We start from the raw sequence: 17977 nt of genomic DNA on the forward strand, positions 1-17977 counted from the left end.
TGAATATTTGCAATTTTCATAAAGAATAAAAAACAGACATTATATCCTTTCCCCATTTTTCCACAGAAAGAGGTCATGCCAACCAACTGACATTAAATATAATCTCTTCTGTGATTAAAAAGCAACACAATTATATGGTTACATATTACAGCTCAACAGTTACGAGTAACAAAACATTCTCAACAAAAAATGTTTACTGATCCTCAAAGTGTGATGAAGAATTGATGTTTCTTGGTGTTTTATATGCACCCCCAGCAAAAGCTGTTGGGAAAAAACACTTACCTGCATGACTGTTGAAATGTGCAAAGTTAGCAAAATTGGCTGTAGCTGTTGACTGAGGAGCTGGAGCAGCAAAGATGTCTGAGCCGAGATCACTTAAAAGGTCAAATTGCTTCTTCTCCTGCTGCTGCCCTTGAGAACGACCTACAACTGGGGACTATAAACCACATATTAACTATAAAGATATTCCAGTTGGATCTGCGAAATCTTTATACAAAACTATCTCCAAACTTAAAACACACTTATACATAAGAAGAGTTACAGTATGCTGAGTTAACCTTTCTCATTTTTCACTCAACCTTTTGTGAAAACAGAGAAATTTATCCAAGTGTCTTAGTATGTGTTACCAAAAAGGGCAGGATTTAAACCATAGTACTATGCCTCTGAACTATTCTTGTATAGGATAGAGGCTGCAGTGCCACACAGTAACAGATCTGTCACAGCCCCATCAACTATAATACAGTGTAGAAGACAAACTTTAGGTAGCAACTTTGAAAAGATTTCATTTTGTTCATTTTTAAGAATAAGATATAATGCAAAGTCCCTTGTGTTTCAATGATCAACATGCTTCACAACCACACATGTGGGAAAACTCTACTACTAAAGAAATCCTTTCCCAGAAAAGTATATCAAAGAGACTATACGTTCTAACTCTGATGGTCACCATAGATTCGTTTTACTAATTGTATAACACATGATATATACATATATACATGTATACACACACACATATAGCTATAGCAACATTCCTGTATAACTCACCTTTACAAAGCAGAGAAGTCAAAGAAACTCATTAGCAATAGCAAAAAGAACAAATATATATATATATATATTTCAACCACTTAACAATTTCTTAATGTATAATAAACCACTGGAACATAATGCTACTGGCATACAAGGTTATGCTGCTGTCTTAAAGAATTCTCAAATTCTTGACAATCAAGCCCTCTTTAAGTTGAAGCTTCCTACAAAGATTCAAAGACTACTCACCTGACTAGGTGTGCCCTTATTTAAGTGCAGTGTTGGTGCAGAATCCCCTAAAAGAGATTTCAGTGGTTTGACCTCAGGTGTGCTGCTTGTGCTACTGGCAGAGGACCCGGAAATAGATGCATGAACTGATGCCACGACTTTGGCTTGTTCTGGCGGGACATACCTAAAACACATAAAAACCAGTTAACTAAAAAAAAAGTAGGTAATTCTACACCAAAAAATAAGCTTAATTCTAACTTCGTACAAGACTGCTTCACCATTAATCTTATCTGAAAACCCTCTCACACAGAATACCTTTGCATATTTTTTTAAAAAGGAATGATAGCTTAAGACTACACCCATTAAATACTTGAAATACTCAGAGAAAGAGAAGACTAACCACAAAATTTGTTTCAATTACTTATTTATGGTTTTTCTAAGGTATTCAGTACAACATAAGAAATAACTGCTTTTTTTAAACAGAGGACCTACAATTAATCATCATGATGAATAGTTCATACTACAATTTAAAAAATTATCTTAAGATCTAAATAACATCTGAAGACAAATGAGGCAGGAAAACATTCGTAACATTACAGTTAATGGCCTAAAATATAAAGGCTTATTAAAACTGTAAGAATAAATCATCCCATTTTAAATGAACAAAAGAAGCAATTCACAGAAGACAGGAGACATAGAAATGAAAACACTTTTAACCTAACAAAAATGCAAATTAAGGTTTTATTCACCTATAAGCTAAGTGTGAACTTTGCAATTTTTTTATTGCTACCTACTAAAATATATAAATAGGTGTGCTTTGTGCACCAGAAGTACCACTTCCAGAAACATCCTTAAGAATTGGTAAGTGTATACAGATGCATGTACACACAGATTAGTTAATCACAGTCCACTCTTTATAATTTCAAAAAAACTGGGAAACAAACCCAACATCTATCAAGAAAAAAATATTTACAATAATACAATACTCATAGCTACTCTGCTTTGACATGGTAAGATAAAACCTCACAGATCCTTCAGATTTGATTCCAGTCATGTAAATACATGATTTATGTGAGGAGGCGAGTCAAGAAAGGAGAGGCAGCAAAGATATAATAATGTCCAAACACTGGCAATCCTAACCTCTAGGTGTGGGATTATGTGAGAGCTTTTGCTCTTTGTAATTCTGGGTTTTGTCCTACCCTCCTTCTTATTCCCCATATGAAGTAGGTGAGGAAAGAAGGAAAACTATGCTTAAGAGCACCTGTTCCATAGACAAGAGTTCAAATCCCATCTCTACCACCAAATGGCTGTGAAACCTTGGGCAAACTATTAATACTTCAACTCTTTGTGCTTCCATTTTTTTCATTTATAAAATGGAGAGACAGAGTTGCCTAGGTTTAAACAAGTTAACATTTGTAAAGCACTGAGAACAATTCCTGGTATAGATATTAACTACGTAAGTGTTCACTGTCACCAAACCACATAATAATCACAAACAATACAACCAGCTTTTTTAAAGTAAATGAGAGACACAAAAGATACATGAGAATGAATACAAGAAGTTATACTTTCCCATAATTTAGCATACTACTAATACAAATTCTTGAGTATAGCCAAGTCTTATCAAAGGATAAAATCAAATGATAGTTACTGGTTCAAAAGACTTGCCTTGACAAAGTAAAGAAACTAATCTTGTATAACACAGAAAGTGATTTTGAGAACTGGTCAAAAGAACAATTTCAAAATCCCTTTGGATAACAACAGCATCACTGTTTTAAGTATAGTTACAGTGAGTATTTTTAGGGAGGCTGCATCTGGATAGTGCTTATTCCATGTTAGAAACCAACTTCACTGCTCTCTAGCTATATGTTACGGGTGTGCGGGAGTCTGAATTAAAAACATACTGTTCCTGGCCCTCTTAAAGATGGTCACCTGTCCCACCACTTGAAGTCTCTATTTTTATAACTCTTATTATCCTGTTTCTCAGGAAAGAAAAAAAAATAACAACACAAATTGTAATTACTTGAGGTTTCTAGGTATTTGCATTACAGTTTGAATGAATAATACATTACTGTTATAAATGTGGAGGTAAGGATCTATGATTTTAATTCTACCATTACTCACACTCACTTTTCTCTTGATAGCTAGAGCTGACCATAAGCTAATCCCTAACCAAACTCTCTTTCTGAATTGGTAAAAGTAACACAGCTGAGGAAAAAAAAAAAAAACTAGGTTAGGGCTATATAAGGAGAACAGTCTTTCCTATGAGGTAGAATGTCTAGGAAATTCAGAATCAAAAAGATAAAAGGATAATTATACCTTTCGTTTTAAAAGAATCATTTATGTTACCATATTTTTACTCTCAACCCACCTTCTAATATTTTCTTCTTTCCTGAGCTTAAATTTTACTGGTGTATTTTAATCTATTTTCATACCTGATGTCTTCTAGTACAGCTGAATATAGCCCTCATTAATCTTGCCTTGCAAAAAGGAGTCTATTTTAGGCAGGGTGCGGTGGCTCACACCTGTAGTCCCAGCACTATGGGAGGCTGAGGCAGGTGGATCACCTGAGGTCAGGAGTTCGAGACCAGCCTGGCCAACATGGCGAAATCCCATTTCTACTAAAAACGCAAAAAATTAGCCAGGCGTGGTGGTGGGTGCCTGTAATCCCAGCTACTTGGGAGGCTGAGGCATGAGAATCGCTTGAACCCAGGAGGCGGAGGTTGCAGTGAGCCGAGATCACGCCATTGCACTCCAGCCTAGACAACAAGAGCAAAACTCAGTCTCAAAAAAAAAAAAAAAAAAAAAAAGAAAAAAAGTAGTCTATTTGGGAAAGGAGTAAGAATACAAATTTTGATATAGCATGCAAGTCAGAGCTAATGTGCTCCTGAATAAAGGTAAAGACCTCTGCTGTAAGCCACAGCAAATGTTCCCTCAGGACCAAAACAGGCTCTGAACATACTCTCTTGGGTTGAAACACAGCTCCTCAAGCAAACAAGAAGTTCGTTACTTCCCCATTATTTATTGCCTCTATTTTGATTCCCTGCCCCATCTTTCTAACCTCCCAAGATGAAAATATCCACTATTCAATACTATTAAAGAAACAACCAAAAGAGTTCATAGTTAACGAGTCTTAGTGACTATACTTAAATTGTGCTCATATAGCTAAAAATGCAGAGCCCTGAGTAGCTGAACACTAGCTTTATGGATATAGTCCCTATTCCATTGGAAGGGGCTTACTAGCTATATGTACAACCTGTTGGAATTAATTTTTAAAAATTAACATCTGATAGATTTAGTTAGGCAAAAGTAAATGCTCCCTTCTTAACCAGAAAGTAAACTGATTTCTTAGGTGGAAAGAAAAAATATTTTGAGCAAAGGCTACAACAGACAATTAGGTAGATGGACTACCACACCAGAGCTTTATTTAGCATAGTGCCTAGTATATAGAAGATGTTACTCAATAAATTTAAAAAAGATATGACTCAGTAAATACTTGCTAAATTAATGGTTTTTAAGAATAGAGGCTTTGTAGGGCAAAACATATTTAAAGAAGCTAACAGCGATAGGGAATGATTAGAAGGAAGAATACCTAACTTTCCTGGTAATTATTATAACAAAAAGGCTGCTGCCAGGAACAGATGAGTTAAGATAAAGTAGAAGTAAAGGTTTTCGGAAACCAAACCAACAAAAAGCCAAGGGATAATGAATTATATACCTATCTAAGCTCTCACTGTCTGTCTTTTATCCTTCATTGTGTCAGACTAACCTTACCCATAGTTAACATGTGATTTGGGGAGGCTTTAGTCTACATACAACTCTTCACTCACCATCTTTTCTTTTCATATTTTTCTTGTAGAAACTCTTTCACTTTTTGTGGATCCCTGAAGTCTGGAATTGCTGAAGATCTATCATCAAATAATCCTAGCCAAATCTGTTTACAGACCTTTGGAAAGAATCAAAAAAATATATGTTAAATTCAACATCTTCACTTAATGAAATTTTAAGGGGATACTGTGATTCTTTCAGGAAGCTAATCTACATAATAATTGTAATAATATGCTTTCAATGAGGACACTAATAAACAGAAATAAAGGAACTAAATTACTTTTTAATATGTTGCAGTATGCAGTAAAATTTTAGCAACAAAATCATTAAAAAGGGGAAATGAACAGTGAAATGGGATTTGAGAGGACCTGGGGTCTTTTCAGTCTTGGCATAATCATAAACTTCACCATTAGCAAAGTCATGTAACCTGTGTAAATCTCTGTTCCCTTACTCACAAAACAAAGGAACGAACCAATAGCAATTTTACAGGCCCGTTAGCAAGTCTAAAAAACCAAAAAGAACAAGCAAAAATACTAGAATCATAAACAATTTACCGTAAAACTGTAACAATAAACACAAACGTAAGGCAAACACACTATTAGCTTTATAGTTGTCTCCTATGCATTTTTTGTTTGATAGCTAAAAAATGAGAATCTGAGAAATTTAACTTCCAGAAAAACCAAAAGAGAAATGAAATGAAACAGCACAAAAAGAACTATAAACAGAAAAACTGACAGACTTCATCAAAATAAAAAACTATTCTTCAAAAAACTTAAAAAACACAAAAATCAAGATAACAACTGATAAAAAGTATTTGCAAAATGTGTAAGAACTTGAAACTGGAATATATAAAGAACTCCCATAACTCAATTATAAAAGACAGATAACCCAACGCTTGTTTCGGTTTTTGTTTGTTTTTGAGAAAAGATCTGTCTCTATAGCACAGAATGGAGTGCAGTGGCGCAATCTCAGCTTATTGCAACCTCCGCCTCCCAGGCTCAAGCTATCCTCCCACCTCAGCCTCCTAAGTAAGCTGGGACTACAGGAGTGCAGCACCACAGGTGGCTAAATTTTTTTGTATTTTTTGAAGAGACAGTGTTTCACCATGTTGCCCAGGCTGCTCTTGAACTCATGAGCTCAAGCAATCTACCCGCCTCAGCCTCCCAAAGTGCTGGGTTTACAGGAGTGAGCCACCACGCCCAGCCAACACTTGTTTAAAGAGGGGGCAAAAGGTCTGAACAAACACTTCACCAAAGATATTAGCAGCCCACTATCATCAGTCATGTATAAAATGCAAATTAAAATGACACTGAGGCCGGGTGCGGTGGCTCATACCTGTAATCCCAGAACTTTGGGAGGCCGAGGCGAGCAGATCACCTGAGGTCACAAGTTCGGGATTAGCCTGGCCAAAATGGCGAAACCCCATCTCTACTAAAAATACAAAAAAATTAGCCAGGCCACTAAGTAGTGGCACATGCCTGTAATCCCAGCTACTAGGGAGGCTGAGTCAGGAGAATCACTTGAACCCAGGATGGGGAGGTTGCAGTGAGTGGAGATCACTGCACTCTGGCCTGGGCGACAAGAGCAAAACTCCATCTTTTTAAAAAAAAAAAAAAAAAAGACAGAGACTCCACAAGATAGACATGCATAGATACTACTAGAAAAGCTGAAAACAAAGTGTGACCACACCATGTGTTGGTAACAATGTGGAACAACCGGAACTCTTTAGAATGTAAAATGGTATAAGCACTTTGGAAAACATTTGGCAGTTTCTCAAGAGTTAAACACAGACCTGGCATATGACGTAGCCATTCTACTTTTAAGCATTTATTCAAGAAAAATAAAAGCACTTTTCCACACTCAAACTGTACATAAATATTTATAGCAGCTTTACCCAAACTGGAAATAATCCAATTGTCCATAAACAAGTGAATAAACAAACAAATGGGAGAATAGCCAAAGAATAATATTATTCAGCAATTAAAAGGAGAAAACCATTAATACGAGAAACACGAAAAAACCTCAAGATTATGCTGAAAGAAACCTGTGCACCATCCCCACCAAAACGTATATACTGCATATTTCCATTCACTTAAATTTTCAATGTAAACCAGTCTACAGCGAAGAAAAGCAGACCAGTGGATTCATTGCAAAGGGTTGCACAATAAAAATATATACTATCTTGTTATTGTGGTAGTGGTTTCACAGTATATACAAATGTCAAAACTCATCAAATTGTACACTTTAAGTATGTACATGTTATCAATTTAAATATCCAAAAGTTATCAATTATTCCTCAGCAAAATTATCAAGAACAAGTCAACAAGTTTCCAAAATTATATTATTTTAAAGAATAAGCAATTATGACACTAAGAAAAGAACATGGTATCTGGTTTCAAAAACGCTGACAAATATTTAAGAAATCAGGGAAGGAAAAGCATACTTCTCAATCTTACCTGCTCACTGAACTGGGTACGGAATCAGTAAGAGAAAGGATAGGAAAAAGGGCTTGCCCTTCTCCTCTCCTATCATGTCCCCAAGTGTGTTTCAAAATATTTCTTGTAGGCCAGGCGTGGTGGCTCACGCCTGTAATCCCAGCACTATGGGAGGCCAAGGCGGGCGGATCATGAGGTCAGGAGATCGAGACCATCCTGGCCAACATGGTGAAACCCCATCTCCACTAAAAATTTAAAAAAAAAAAAAAATTAGCTGGGCATGGTGGCACGTGCCTATAATCCCAGAGGCTGAAGCAGGAGAATTGCTTGAACCCGGGAGTCAGAGGTTGCAGTGAGCCGAGATCGCACCACTGCATTCCAGACTGGCAACAGAGCGAGACTCCGTGTCTGTCTGTCTATACAAATATTTCTTGTGGTTCCTTCCTATTCCAGGCTCAGTACAGAGAGTATAAAGTCATTTAGGAAGTGACAGTTGACAAGAGTGAGGACTACAGTAAGGCACAATCCATTATGAAAACATTTCACTGGCAACGCCTCAGAAGTACAGACACCCAGGAATAGTAACTTACTGCCAGAAATACTACAAACCTTTAAGAGACCCAGCTTGTCCAATAATATTTAGCCACTTAAAAGAACTACATGGGACTCTCCTCAGGCAGAAACCTAACTAATGATTCTCCTAAAATGTAATTCTTTAAGATTTTTAAAGATTTATCAGTTACATTCATAAAGGGAGGCCCGTTTCTCATTCTTCTATTTTAAAACTTCCCAAATGAGAAAACAAGAGACAGGGTAGTTATTTACCCAAAGCCATGAAACTACTGACTGTACTTGATGGACACTTTATTCTCTACATTGCAAAGCCTCTGCCATATACAACTTTTTAAAATTAAAATCAATAAATGAATAAATAATAAGCATACAAATAAATAAAATGAAGCAGATGGGCTAAGGGCAGACAGATCATACAGCTGCCATCTTGGCACTCATAATGGTAATGCAAAGCAAAGATGGAGTGGCTTGATGATAAAATATTTGACATAAGTAGCCTGTAGGATTCCCTCAAAATTGTATATACTAACTGCTGTGGTTCTGTTCCTGCTCTCTGAAAGGTCACATTGCTGGAGAAAAAGTCATTAAAAATAGCTGCTTGAGTCCCCTATAAATTCAAACCGTCTCACTGTCAAAGTCCCTCAAAGTTATTAATCAGCTCTAATTTTCCATTATATTGCCCCATAGCAGCTATTTCCTATATGTATAGATCAAAATCCTAACCATTCTTGACGCTCTTGGCAGTTGAATTCTTACTTAAATGAAGTAACTCTCAATATATGATTCCCAATTCCGTAAATCAGCAAGCAGCATCAGTGTCAACTAAGAACTTGTTGGAAATGCACATTTTCAGGAGCCACCCAAGACATGTGAATTCAGTCCCTCTAGGTAGAACCCAGCAATCTGTTTTATCAAGTCCTCCAGGTTATTCTGAAGTGGGTGAAAGTTTGAAAACCAATGCTTTAGTAACATCTAGGCCAGCAGATGGAAACTTACTTTCTACCTGTAATTTTATTCATCTTTCCTTGCTTCTGTATCAGCACATCAGAGACAGAGGGAAACAGAGATTCAAACTATACATAGCTTTCAGCATTTCCCAAATACAGCCAGTAAACCTATTATGGGGCAAGATTCATTTAACACAGACAGCGTTTCAGTGGCACATCCGGGAAAGCATCAATCTCTAACTCCTTATGACCTACTCATAGTTTAGTCCCTGAAAGGTTGCCTTTTGCTCCCAACATTCTACTAACATTGCTATTTCAGGCATCTAGACTTGCCGATAAAGTCTCTTTTCTGCTTGTTTTGGTTTTTTAGTAAAATAAACACCATCAATTGAAAAAAGGGGGTTTCAAGGTTGGGAAAAATGGGAGAGAATGAATTGACTAGGAAGCACTGAAGACTTGTGGCCATCAATATCTAAAGTGAAAGTAGTCAGAAGGCTGTGTTTTTCTCCAGCTTTATCTGGTTATTTAGGTAAAAGTAGGTAGAATATTGGGTTGATCGAGCAGAACAGGACTGAGGGTGGAAAAAGATGATTATATTAACAGACCATGGAATCTAAGCTAAGAAAAATAAAGACATCATGAGGAAGATGGATAACAAAGGGATTTAGTGAAATGAAGGAATAGAGGTGCTGATGACTGTCCCAAAATTGCTGTGGCTCCAGTATTAGAGGGAGTAAGCCGGAAAGAGAGAATCAGTGGTGGTCAGAGAACTGGATGCTTTAAACTGAAATCTGGAAGGTGATACAGTTAACAATCAATAAAAGGTCTAAAGTAGTATGGAGGATCACTGGAGGTCAAGGAATTCAGGAGGCCATGTAGATATCTATGTGGATACTGGAACTGCCAAAATGATTAACACTAGCGGGAATAAAAAGAGTATTTAAAATGAATGAGGGGGCTGGGTACGATGGCTCACACCTGTAATCCCAGCACTTTGGGAGGCCAAAACGGATGGACTGCTTGAGCCCAGGAGTTCAAGACCAGCCTGAGCAACATGGCAAAACTCAGTCTCTACAAAAAATACAAAAATTCGCTGAGCATGGTGGTGTACCTGTAGTCCCAGCTACTAGGGAGGCTGAGGTGAGAGAATCACCTGAGCCTGGAAAGTAGAGGTTGCAGTCACCCTTGATCATACCACTCTACTCCATTCTGGGTGTCAGAGTGAGATCCTGTCTCTAAATAAATAAATAAATACTGAATAAGGAAGACTGACTGGTATGATTGCAACAAGAAGATGCAGCAAGTGATAAAATCTATTGACATGAAAAGTGGGGGTGAGGGGCTAAAAACAGCACTGAGGAGCAAGAATGACACCTAAAACAAGGAATTATATGGAACAACGGAATTAGTTTTGATGGTCTCTTTTGGGGGAGGTGAATAATCAATTCTAATTATAGAATAATGTGGTGGTTATGGTAGTTAATGAGCTTGGACAAGGGAATCAGACTGCATGAGTTTGAATTCCAACTCTGTTTGCTACTATTTGACTTGAGCAAAGTAACTGTTCTTTATTTGTAAAATGCAAATAATAATAGAACCTATTTCATAGGGAGGCGTAGAGAGTTAAATAAATTAATATATGTTTTGTACCGAGAACAGGTATATAAACTTTAAATAGCATTAGTTTGGCCAGGCACAGTGGCTCACACCCATAATCCCAGCGCTTTGGGGGGTCAGTAGGTAAAGACCAGCCTGGCCAAAATGGTGAAACCCCGTCTCTACTAAGAACATACAAAAAAAATTAGCCGGGTGTGGTGGCATGCACCTGTAATTCCAGCTACTCAGGAGGCTGAGGCAGAAGAACTGCTTGAACCTGGGAGACGGAAGCTGCAGTGAGCTGAGATCGCGCCACTGTACTCCAGCCTGGGTGACAGAGCAAGACTGCCTCAAAAAAAAAAAAAATCATATTAGTTATATTACTTTTGGGTCTAGCCTCTTTAAGTGTTTTGCAGTGATGGACTATGGAGTGATGAGATAAGCAACGACTGGGAAGGGTGGTCTTACCAGGAAAATACAGGAAATTGTAGATCTCCCTTCATTCCTGCCGCAGACACAATCAAAGCGGTCTTGACAGAGCAATCTCCCTCCTCTGAACTTCTAGCATTTTGTAGCTCTCACAGGAAACTCATTCCAAACTGCCTAGTAGTAGAATCATGGAGCATGTGTCTCATTTACTTTTGGATTTCCCATAATGCTTCAAACAATAGGCTGGGCCATATTAAGTGTTCAATAAACTGGTAATACTCAAAGCCAGATCTTATGGAAGAACTAAAAATAAAATCACACCAGACAACAGAATAAATTCATAAAATTGTTAATTTTTTCCCTTAATAGTCCTAATCCACTCTATAATTGGAATCATAATAGCCACTGACAGAATCTAAAATATTAAAGCATATTTTATCAGTCAGTTACCATAGAAACAGACGGCACAGTCAATTTGGATAATTTGAAGGAAGTTTAATAAGGAGACTATTACGAAGCATAGGTGGGTTGTAAGGAATCACAAGTGAGAGTGTTATATCCCAGGGTTAGTAACAGCAGGGCCTACCACTACCCGTTGGCATAAAGCAGGGGAGGAAAGAAAAATGTCAGCTGCCTGACAGGAACTATCAGCCCTGATAGGAACTGCAAACTTTAACGGAAGGATGCAGCCAGGCTGCAGAAATCCCACAGGAAGAAGTCAGGAAAATAAAATGTTCCCCACCAGCTGAACCCAACTAGAAACCAGTGACAAGAAGCCGATTTGTATATCCAGACAGACCAGCTGCTTGGAGCCAGAGCAAGGAAAAGACCAGAGTGAGAAGTGCAGATAGCAGGTATCCAGCACAGCAGCCAAATCATGATAATAAATATATACAGGGCTAGCAATTTAACAAACTCAGTTATGAATACCAGAAATAGGAAACCTTCATACTCATTCCCAATTACTCATATATAAAAGGAAAGGTAAGAAACAGTGTTATATCAGTAATCCTTGAGGGGGACAGCAAATTGGAGTGGAAACTTGTTGAAATGGATATTCACCTTTATTTGGAGAAAACCTTATTTTCACAAAAAAGATAAAAAGAATAAACCACATGGCATGACTCTGCTTGTAACCTCCATATAGAAAGATATAAGAATAAGGAAAGGACAGAGGATCTGAAATTTAAAGAATCTTTTTTTCACTCAGCCAATCTACATACATCCAACAAGATTTCATACTTTCTTTTCTGTCCTTTCTCTACTTAGTAGAGATGGAGCAATCCTCTAAGTAATCCTGCCTCCTTCTGGATATAAGATATAATCACAGCACTTAATAATACCACCCATAAAACACAGGAACAAATAACAGAATAGTTTAACAACTGAAAATTTGAGGAACAAGTAATCAATATCCACTTTTTGGAATGGGGCAGAAAAACTGAACAAAAATAAATATTAACAAACAGAAAATACCATTAGAAGCTCTCTAGACAGGTACCATGGACCTATACAAAATTCTATCACCAACATATTATTTTGCCCTAAAAGGAAGAAACGAGGGAGAAAAAGTCCATACTCAGAGAAATCATCTCAAATATATGCCATGACTCAAGTAAAATACTGGAAAAACAAGTACATTATTAATGTTAAGTATATTGTTAACATTTCCTACACTGATCCAGCCTACATTACTTTGACTATATTTCTAGACCACCAGCTGATTTGTATTTCTCAGTGACATATCTCTAAACAATACATAAACTGAATGATGCCTGCACAAACAAAAACACTATCCGCATGTGCTTTATGCAAGAGAAACTGATGGTTTTGCATTGACATATACCTTTTTTAGGAACTTTATGGTATATCCTATCTTAACATTTGGTTTTATAAAATGTGCTGGCAAGAATTAGAACTTATGCAACTGAGTAACTAACTAAAAATAGGCGCACACAAGCTGTATGTGAGATCTCGGAGACAAAGTGCCTTTGTAAAACAGCCACATAAATTGACAGGTAAGGAAGTATTGGACTTACGAGATATCAAATCCAACTTGTTTATTTTGTCCTAGGGTTTCTTTAAAAATAATTTATTTAAGCACAAACTACCTTATAACAGCTTCCTTAACATAAAATTCAAATTCTTCATCACAGCCTATTAGGCTCAACAGAATGTGACCCCTGATTAGCCCTCCAAACTAATTTTAAACTCTTTCCAGCCCACTGGCTTCCTCAGAAAGTCTTCCCTAACCACCCAATCCAAAGGGACAATAATCCCTGTACCAAATCACAGATACACACTCTCACATTATTTTCACAACCTTTATCTCATAATTTTGAAATGCAAATTTCATAAGGCAGGAACCTCCTCTCTGATTTAACACTATTTGTATGCTTGGTACCTGACACACAGTAAGCACTTAATACCTGGTGTATGAGTGAAAGCAACTTCCTTAACAGCCCTCAAATGTATGCACAATAGAAATTATCTTTTTTCTTTTGTTCCATCTAAAATATACACACTGACCTAGAACATTTAGTTCCCCAACTTATTTAGGTAGAAATAATAAAATCACTGATCCAAATTCTCACGTCATATATAGCCAGGGATCAGCAAACTGGGCTAAATCTGGGGCCTATTTGTATAGACAAAAATCTTCCTAGAACACAGTCACAACCACTTGCTTACCTTTTGTCTATGACTACTTACAGCTACAACATCAGCATTAATTGCAACAAAGATCTTATGGCACCCATAAAGCCTAAAATATTTACTATCTGACTCTTCATAGAAAAAGTTTGGCAACCCCGAACATACCTGTAACCATGGACTATGCTACCATCCCAGCATCCAAGACTAGTAACAATTTAAATAGGATAATAAAAACCTGTTTCAGAGACAGGTATTAGAATGTGCACAGGGAATAACATAGAGAGGTGGGCAAAAATTTTTCCCTGGAGGAAGAATTTCCCAACAGCAAGGACTATCTAAGAGCCAATTTATTATACATACTGATTCACTTGATAATACAGGAGAAAAAGTACCAGAGTAAGTTTTGGTGAAAGATTAATAGGAATTTAACACTTGTTTTCTAAATAACTACTAAGTACAAAGAAACAGAAATGATAAAACATTTGGAAAGGGATTAGGAAATCTCACAAAGGAAAGAAAGAAGCAAATATTTAGAATACTAGAGAGAAATAAAATGCAATGGATAGTAAGAAAACTTACTTGCAAGTATCTGCATTGTGAAGGAGAGCAACAACTCTAATTCAGACATCTACTGTAAGGACTTAGTAAAGGGCAGCACACACAACTCACAAACCCATACCTTATCTCACTTCACACACAACTCACATACCCATACCTTATTTCACTTAAGGTCTCTAACATCAGAACTGTGTTCCAGATAGGATGAAAAGAATCAAAACCCAGCTATACTAGCTTAGAGAAAAACAGACTTGCAGACAGCATACACCAAAGCACTCCACCAAAATAAAACAAATACTTCATGGGAACCAGAAATGCAAACAGGAAACCATCTGGGACCTGGGCAGTCTGAGTGCCTATCTCCTATGCCCCCTCTCAACCGACCCCTCCACCAAGACATAGTTTATCATTTTGCTTCTCATATTATGTCTTCTCCCCACTCTTGCTTCTCTAAGTACAACTTTTTGTTTGTTTACTTGTTAGCCTGTACAGAGCCCACTACATACAATTTTTCAGTTCAGATGACTAATTGTTTGAATACAGCCTCTGTGAACGAAGAAACAGGACCTGATAAGTCCCTAGCCTCAGGGTTAGGTGTCCATCCCTGGTACAATCAGGGGTGTGGATGTGTGTGTGTGGATGTGTGGTGCTGTGTTTCGTGGTTTTCTCAGGGCAATAAGCCTTTTCTTCTTTCAGTAAGGAAATGAGTATGGTAAGCACCCCTCCCTACCCCCTCAACACACAGGTTATTTATGAATATGCTTTGTAAATTACAAAGAGATTTATAAATTTAAGACTTATAATTAGTCAAGTCATAGCAGTTTCAAGGAAAATTATCATCTGCCCAACTCTCTCAAACTAAGATAACGTAAGTAAATTACCCTGTATGGTATGGTGCCTGGCACAGAACAATGGCTCTGCCTTTTAATTTTATTTACCCTGCCTTCCACGAGTTTCCTTGTTTTATCTAGCTAAATGTATCAGTTTTTACTTTGTGACTTCTTCCATTGCTTTTAGTCTATAAAGTCCTTCTGCATTCAAATGCTAAATATGTAGTTGGCTATTTGGCTGTATTTTCTATAGTAATCACTCTTAGTGTTTTACTATTACCCACGCCCCCGCCGTGTCCTTAAACATTACAATCTGGTGTTTTTTTTTAATTACAAAATAATTTATTTTACAGAAAAGTTGATAATAGAAACACATCCCACATACCCTTTACCAAGTCTCCAATGGTAACATTTGCTTTATCCTTCTGAGAAAAAGAATTTTTGTAACCATTTAAATTGGTGACATAACAAGCCTTTTACCCCTAAATGTGTATTTTCTAAAAATAAGTACATTCTTTTACATAACCATAGCACAACGATCAAAGCCAAGACATTAATATTTTATATTATCTGATCTACAGATTAGTCAGTAATCTTAATAATGGCCTTTATAGTAAAAAGAAAAGGTTTTCCTTGTCCAGAATCCATTAACTGTCTTGTCTCTTTTAACCTGGAACATTCTTTACTCTTTTTGTCTTTCACGACTATGACATCTTTGAAGAGTACAGGCCAGCTGTTTGGTGGTATGTCCCTTACTTTGGGCTTCCTCATGATTAAATTAATGTTATGTATTTTGGGGAAGATACTACATAAGTGACATGTCCTTCCCAGTGCATCATTATCAAGAAAGACACACAACATCAATTTGTCCCAGTACTGGTGTATACTTGGATTATTTGGTTAAAATGTATCTTTATCCATTTTAAAGTCACTGTTTGTCCCCCTTGGGATTAATAAACATTTTGCAGGTAGACCTTTTGAGACTATTTTCTACATGTTTATGGCTTCATTTATGACTTAAATTTTAATGCTAAAATTTTTCTGAAATTTTGGTGTATCATGTCAGGTAACATTCTAGTTAATTTTCCATTTATTGAATAACCAACTTCCACAACGAATGCTGAAATTCATTTGTTTTACAAGATCATTCACATTTATAATATAAGAAGGTTAAGTATATCTCAGTATCTAATATACAGACCTGTGCCTATCCTAACACTAGTTTCAGGTTGCTGTAATTATTGCAAGTTTATATCACAAATTACTGTGTACATAAAAGACAGAGATAAACTTAGTATTTAATAGGACAAATCCTATTTACTATTTGTTTTACATTTACATTGTCTATTTACTGTTTTACAAACAGTAAATAATTATTCCCAACTAATTTTACTTTTTTGTTCTTTTGGATGAGCTTTAGAATTATTTCCTAAAAAGAAAAAAAATCCCAACAGTGCTTCCATTCCAATTGTTCTAAACTTATTTTGTGACGCCTCTTAAAGCAAAGCATTCTCACTCCCAAAGATACTATGAATCTGATAAGCAAGGTTGCAGAGGAAAAATTAACCAAAGGTGTGTTCTTGCCTTCCTCCCTCACATACAGACGTACACACAGAATAAGCTTTACATATTTTTACATTTTCCAGAATACACCTGGAACAAACAAGGAGTTTAGCAAAGGAGTAGCAGAAGAGGGCCAGCCTGTTTGGTCATATAACCTTCAGAAATGATTAAGAACATAACTTTGTATTTTATTTTGTCCTGATATGAAGAATTGTGGATTATCTATGGTTTAAGGATATCATCAATACTAGCCACCTCTTAACACAAATATACTCATCTATTATTTAGTTCAATTTAGGACTCAATGATAGTGACCTATTTGTACTGACACTCTATTGTCTTGTTGTCCTGGTGACTGGAGGCATGCATTTGTGAGGCAGCTGACCCAGGTTTGGAATGTAGTCATTGGCCAAGGAACAGAAAGAAGCTAGCCCAAATTCAAAGCAAGCCTCTGAAGTAAACCGCATTTGTACCATATTCTATGTAAATAAAACAAGAGGTGGGGAAGAAACAGTTTTCTTTCAACATTTCTGAATATACCGGTGGCTCACAGGTTTTAAAAAAAAAAAAGGAACATTCAGGCAAAGCTCTTCTACGTAAAAACAAGATTTGCAGAAGTTTTAAATTGGTTTCAAAAACAGATTATCTAAAGAGAGGAAAATTTGGGCATCAGTAAGAATAACTGAATTTGAGTGAAACATATCAAATAAATAAATTCATAGTAATTAAAAAACATCTAATTGGTAGATGTTGGAAATGTTATGAAACTATTTTAAAGAGTTCGATATTGAAGACCACAAATGGTGGTGCACCATATCTACTGATATTTATAAATAGTTGTAATGTTCTTAAAGAAGAATAAGACTATTGCATCTTAATGTAAGTAATCTATTTATAAAAACGGCTATTTTTTCCCAAAACAAAAAAATTAGTGAAAAGGTACTGTTTTTATTTTATTTTTTTGAGATGGAGTCTCGCTGGAGTCCTGGGTTCACGCCATTCTCCTGCCTTGGCCTCCAAAGTAGCTGGGACTACAGGGCGTGCCACGCCCGGCTAATTTGTTTGTATTTTTAGTAGAGACGGGGTTTCACCGTGCTAGCCAGGATGGTCTCGATCTCCTGACCTTGTGGATCCACTCGCCTCGGCCTCCCAAAGTGCTGGGATTACCGTTGTAATTTTTGTAAACTTCATTAATGCCTTGTTAGGTAGCAGCTGATTTCTCATCTGCTTCTGCATTTTTATGTTATGTAGCTTCTGGAAAAACTCTGTATACCCATGAAAACAGAAGTAAAAAAACAGCAAACTGAGTCTCAGT

The 17977-nt window shown here is 36.7% G+C and overlaps 2 protein-coding genes across 12 annotated transcripts in view; both read right to left on the reverse strand.

Annotated features, from left to right (window-relative positions):
* LOC126932880 (COP9 signalosome complex subunit 9-like) overlaps positions 1-17977 on the reverse strand; it is a 249397-nt gene that overhangs the window by 125492 nt on the left and 105928 nt on the right. The gene's annotated exons all lie outside the window — the stretch shown is intronic.
* The window catches only part of AGFG1 (ArfGAP with FG repeats 1), an 88817-nt gene that overhangs the window by 36297 nt on the left and 34543 nt on the right, over positions 1-17977 (reverse strand). For all 11 annotated transcript variants that reach the window (XM_050752111.1, XM_050752110.1, XM_050752108.1 and 8 more), the window contains exons 3-5: positions 5079-5194; positions 1270-1432; positions 283-436 (exon numbers count right to left, since the gene is read on the reverse strand). In XM_050752111.1, the coding sequence (XP_050608068.1) occupies positions 283-436; positions 1270-1432; positions 5079-5194 (433 nt within the window). The remainder of the gene's footprint in view (positions 1-282; positions 437-1269; positions 1433-5078; positions 5195-17977) is intronic.

Source organism: Macaca thibetana, chromosome 12 (assembly GCF_024542745.1).
Source record: "Macaca thibetana thibetana isolate TM-01 chromosome 12, ASM2454274v1, whole genome shotgun sequence".
NCBI classification, from domain to species: domain Eukaryota; kingdom Metazoa; phylum Chordata; class Mammalia; order Primates; family Cercopithecidae; genus Macaca; species Macaca thibetana.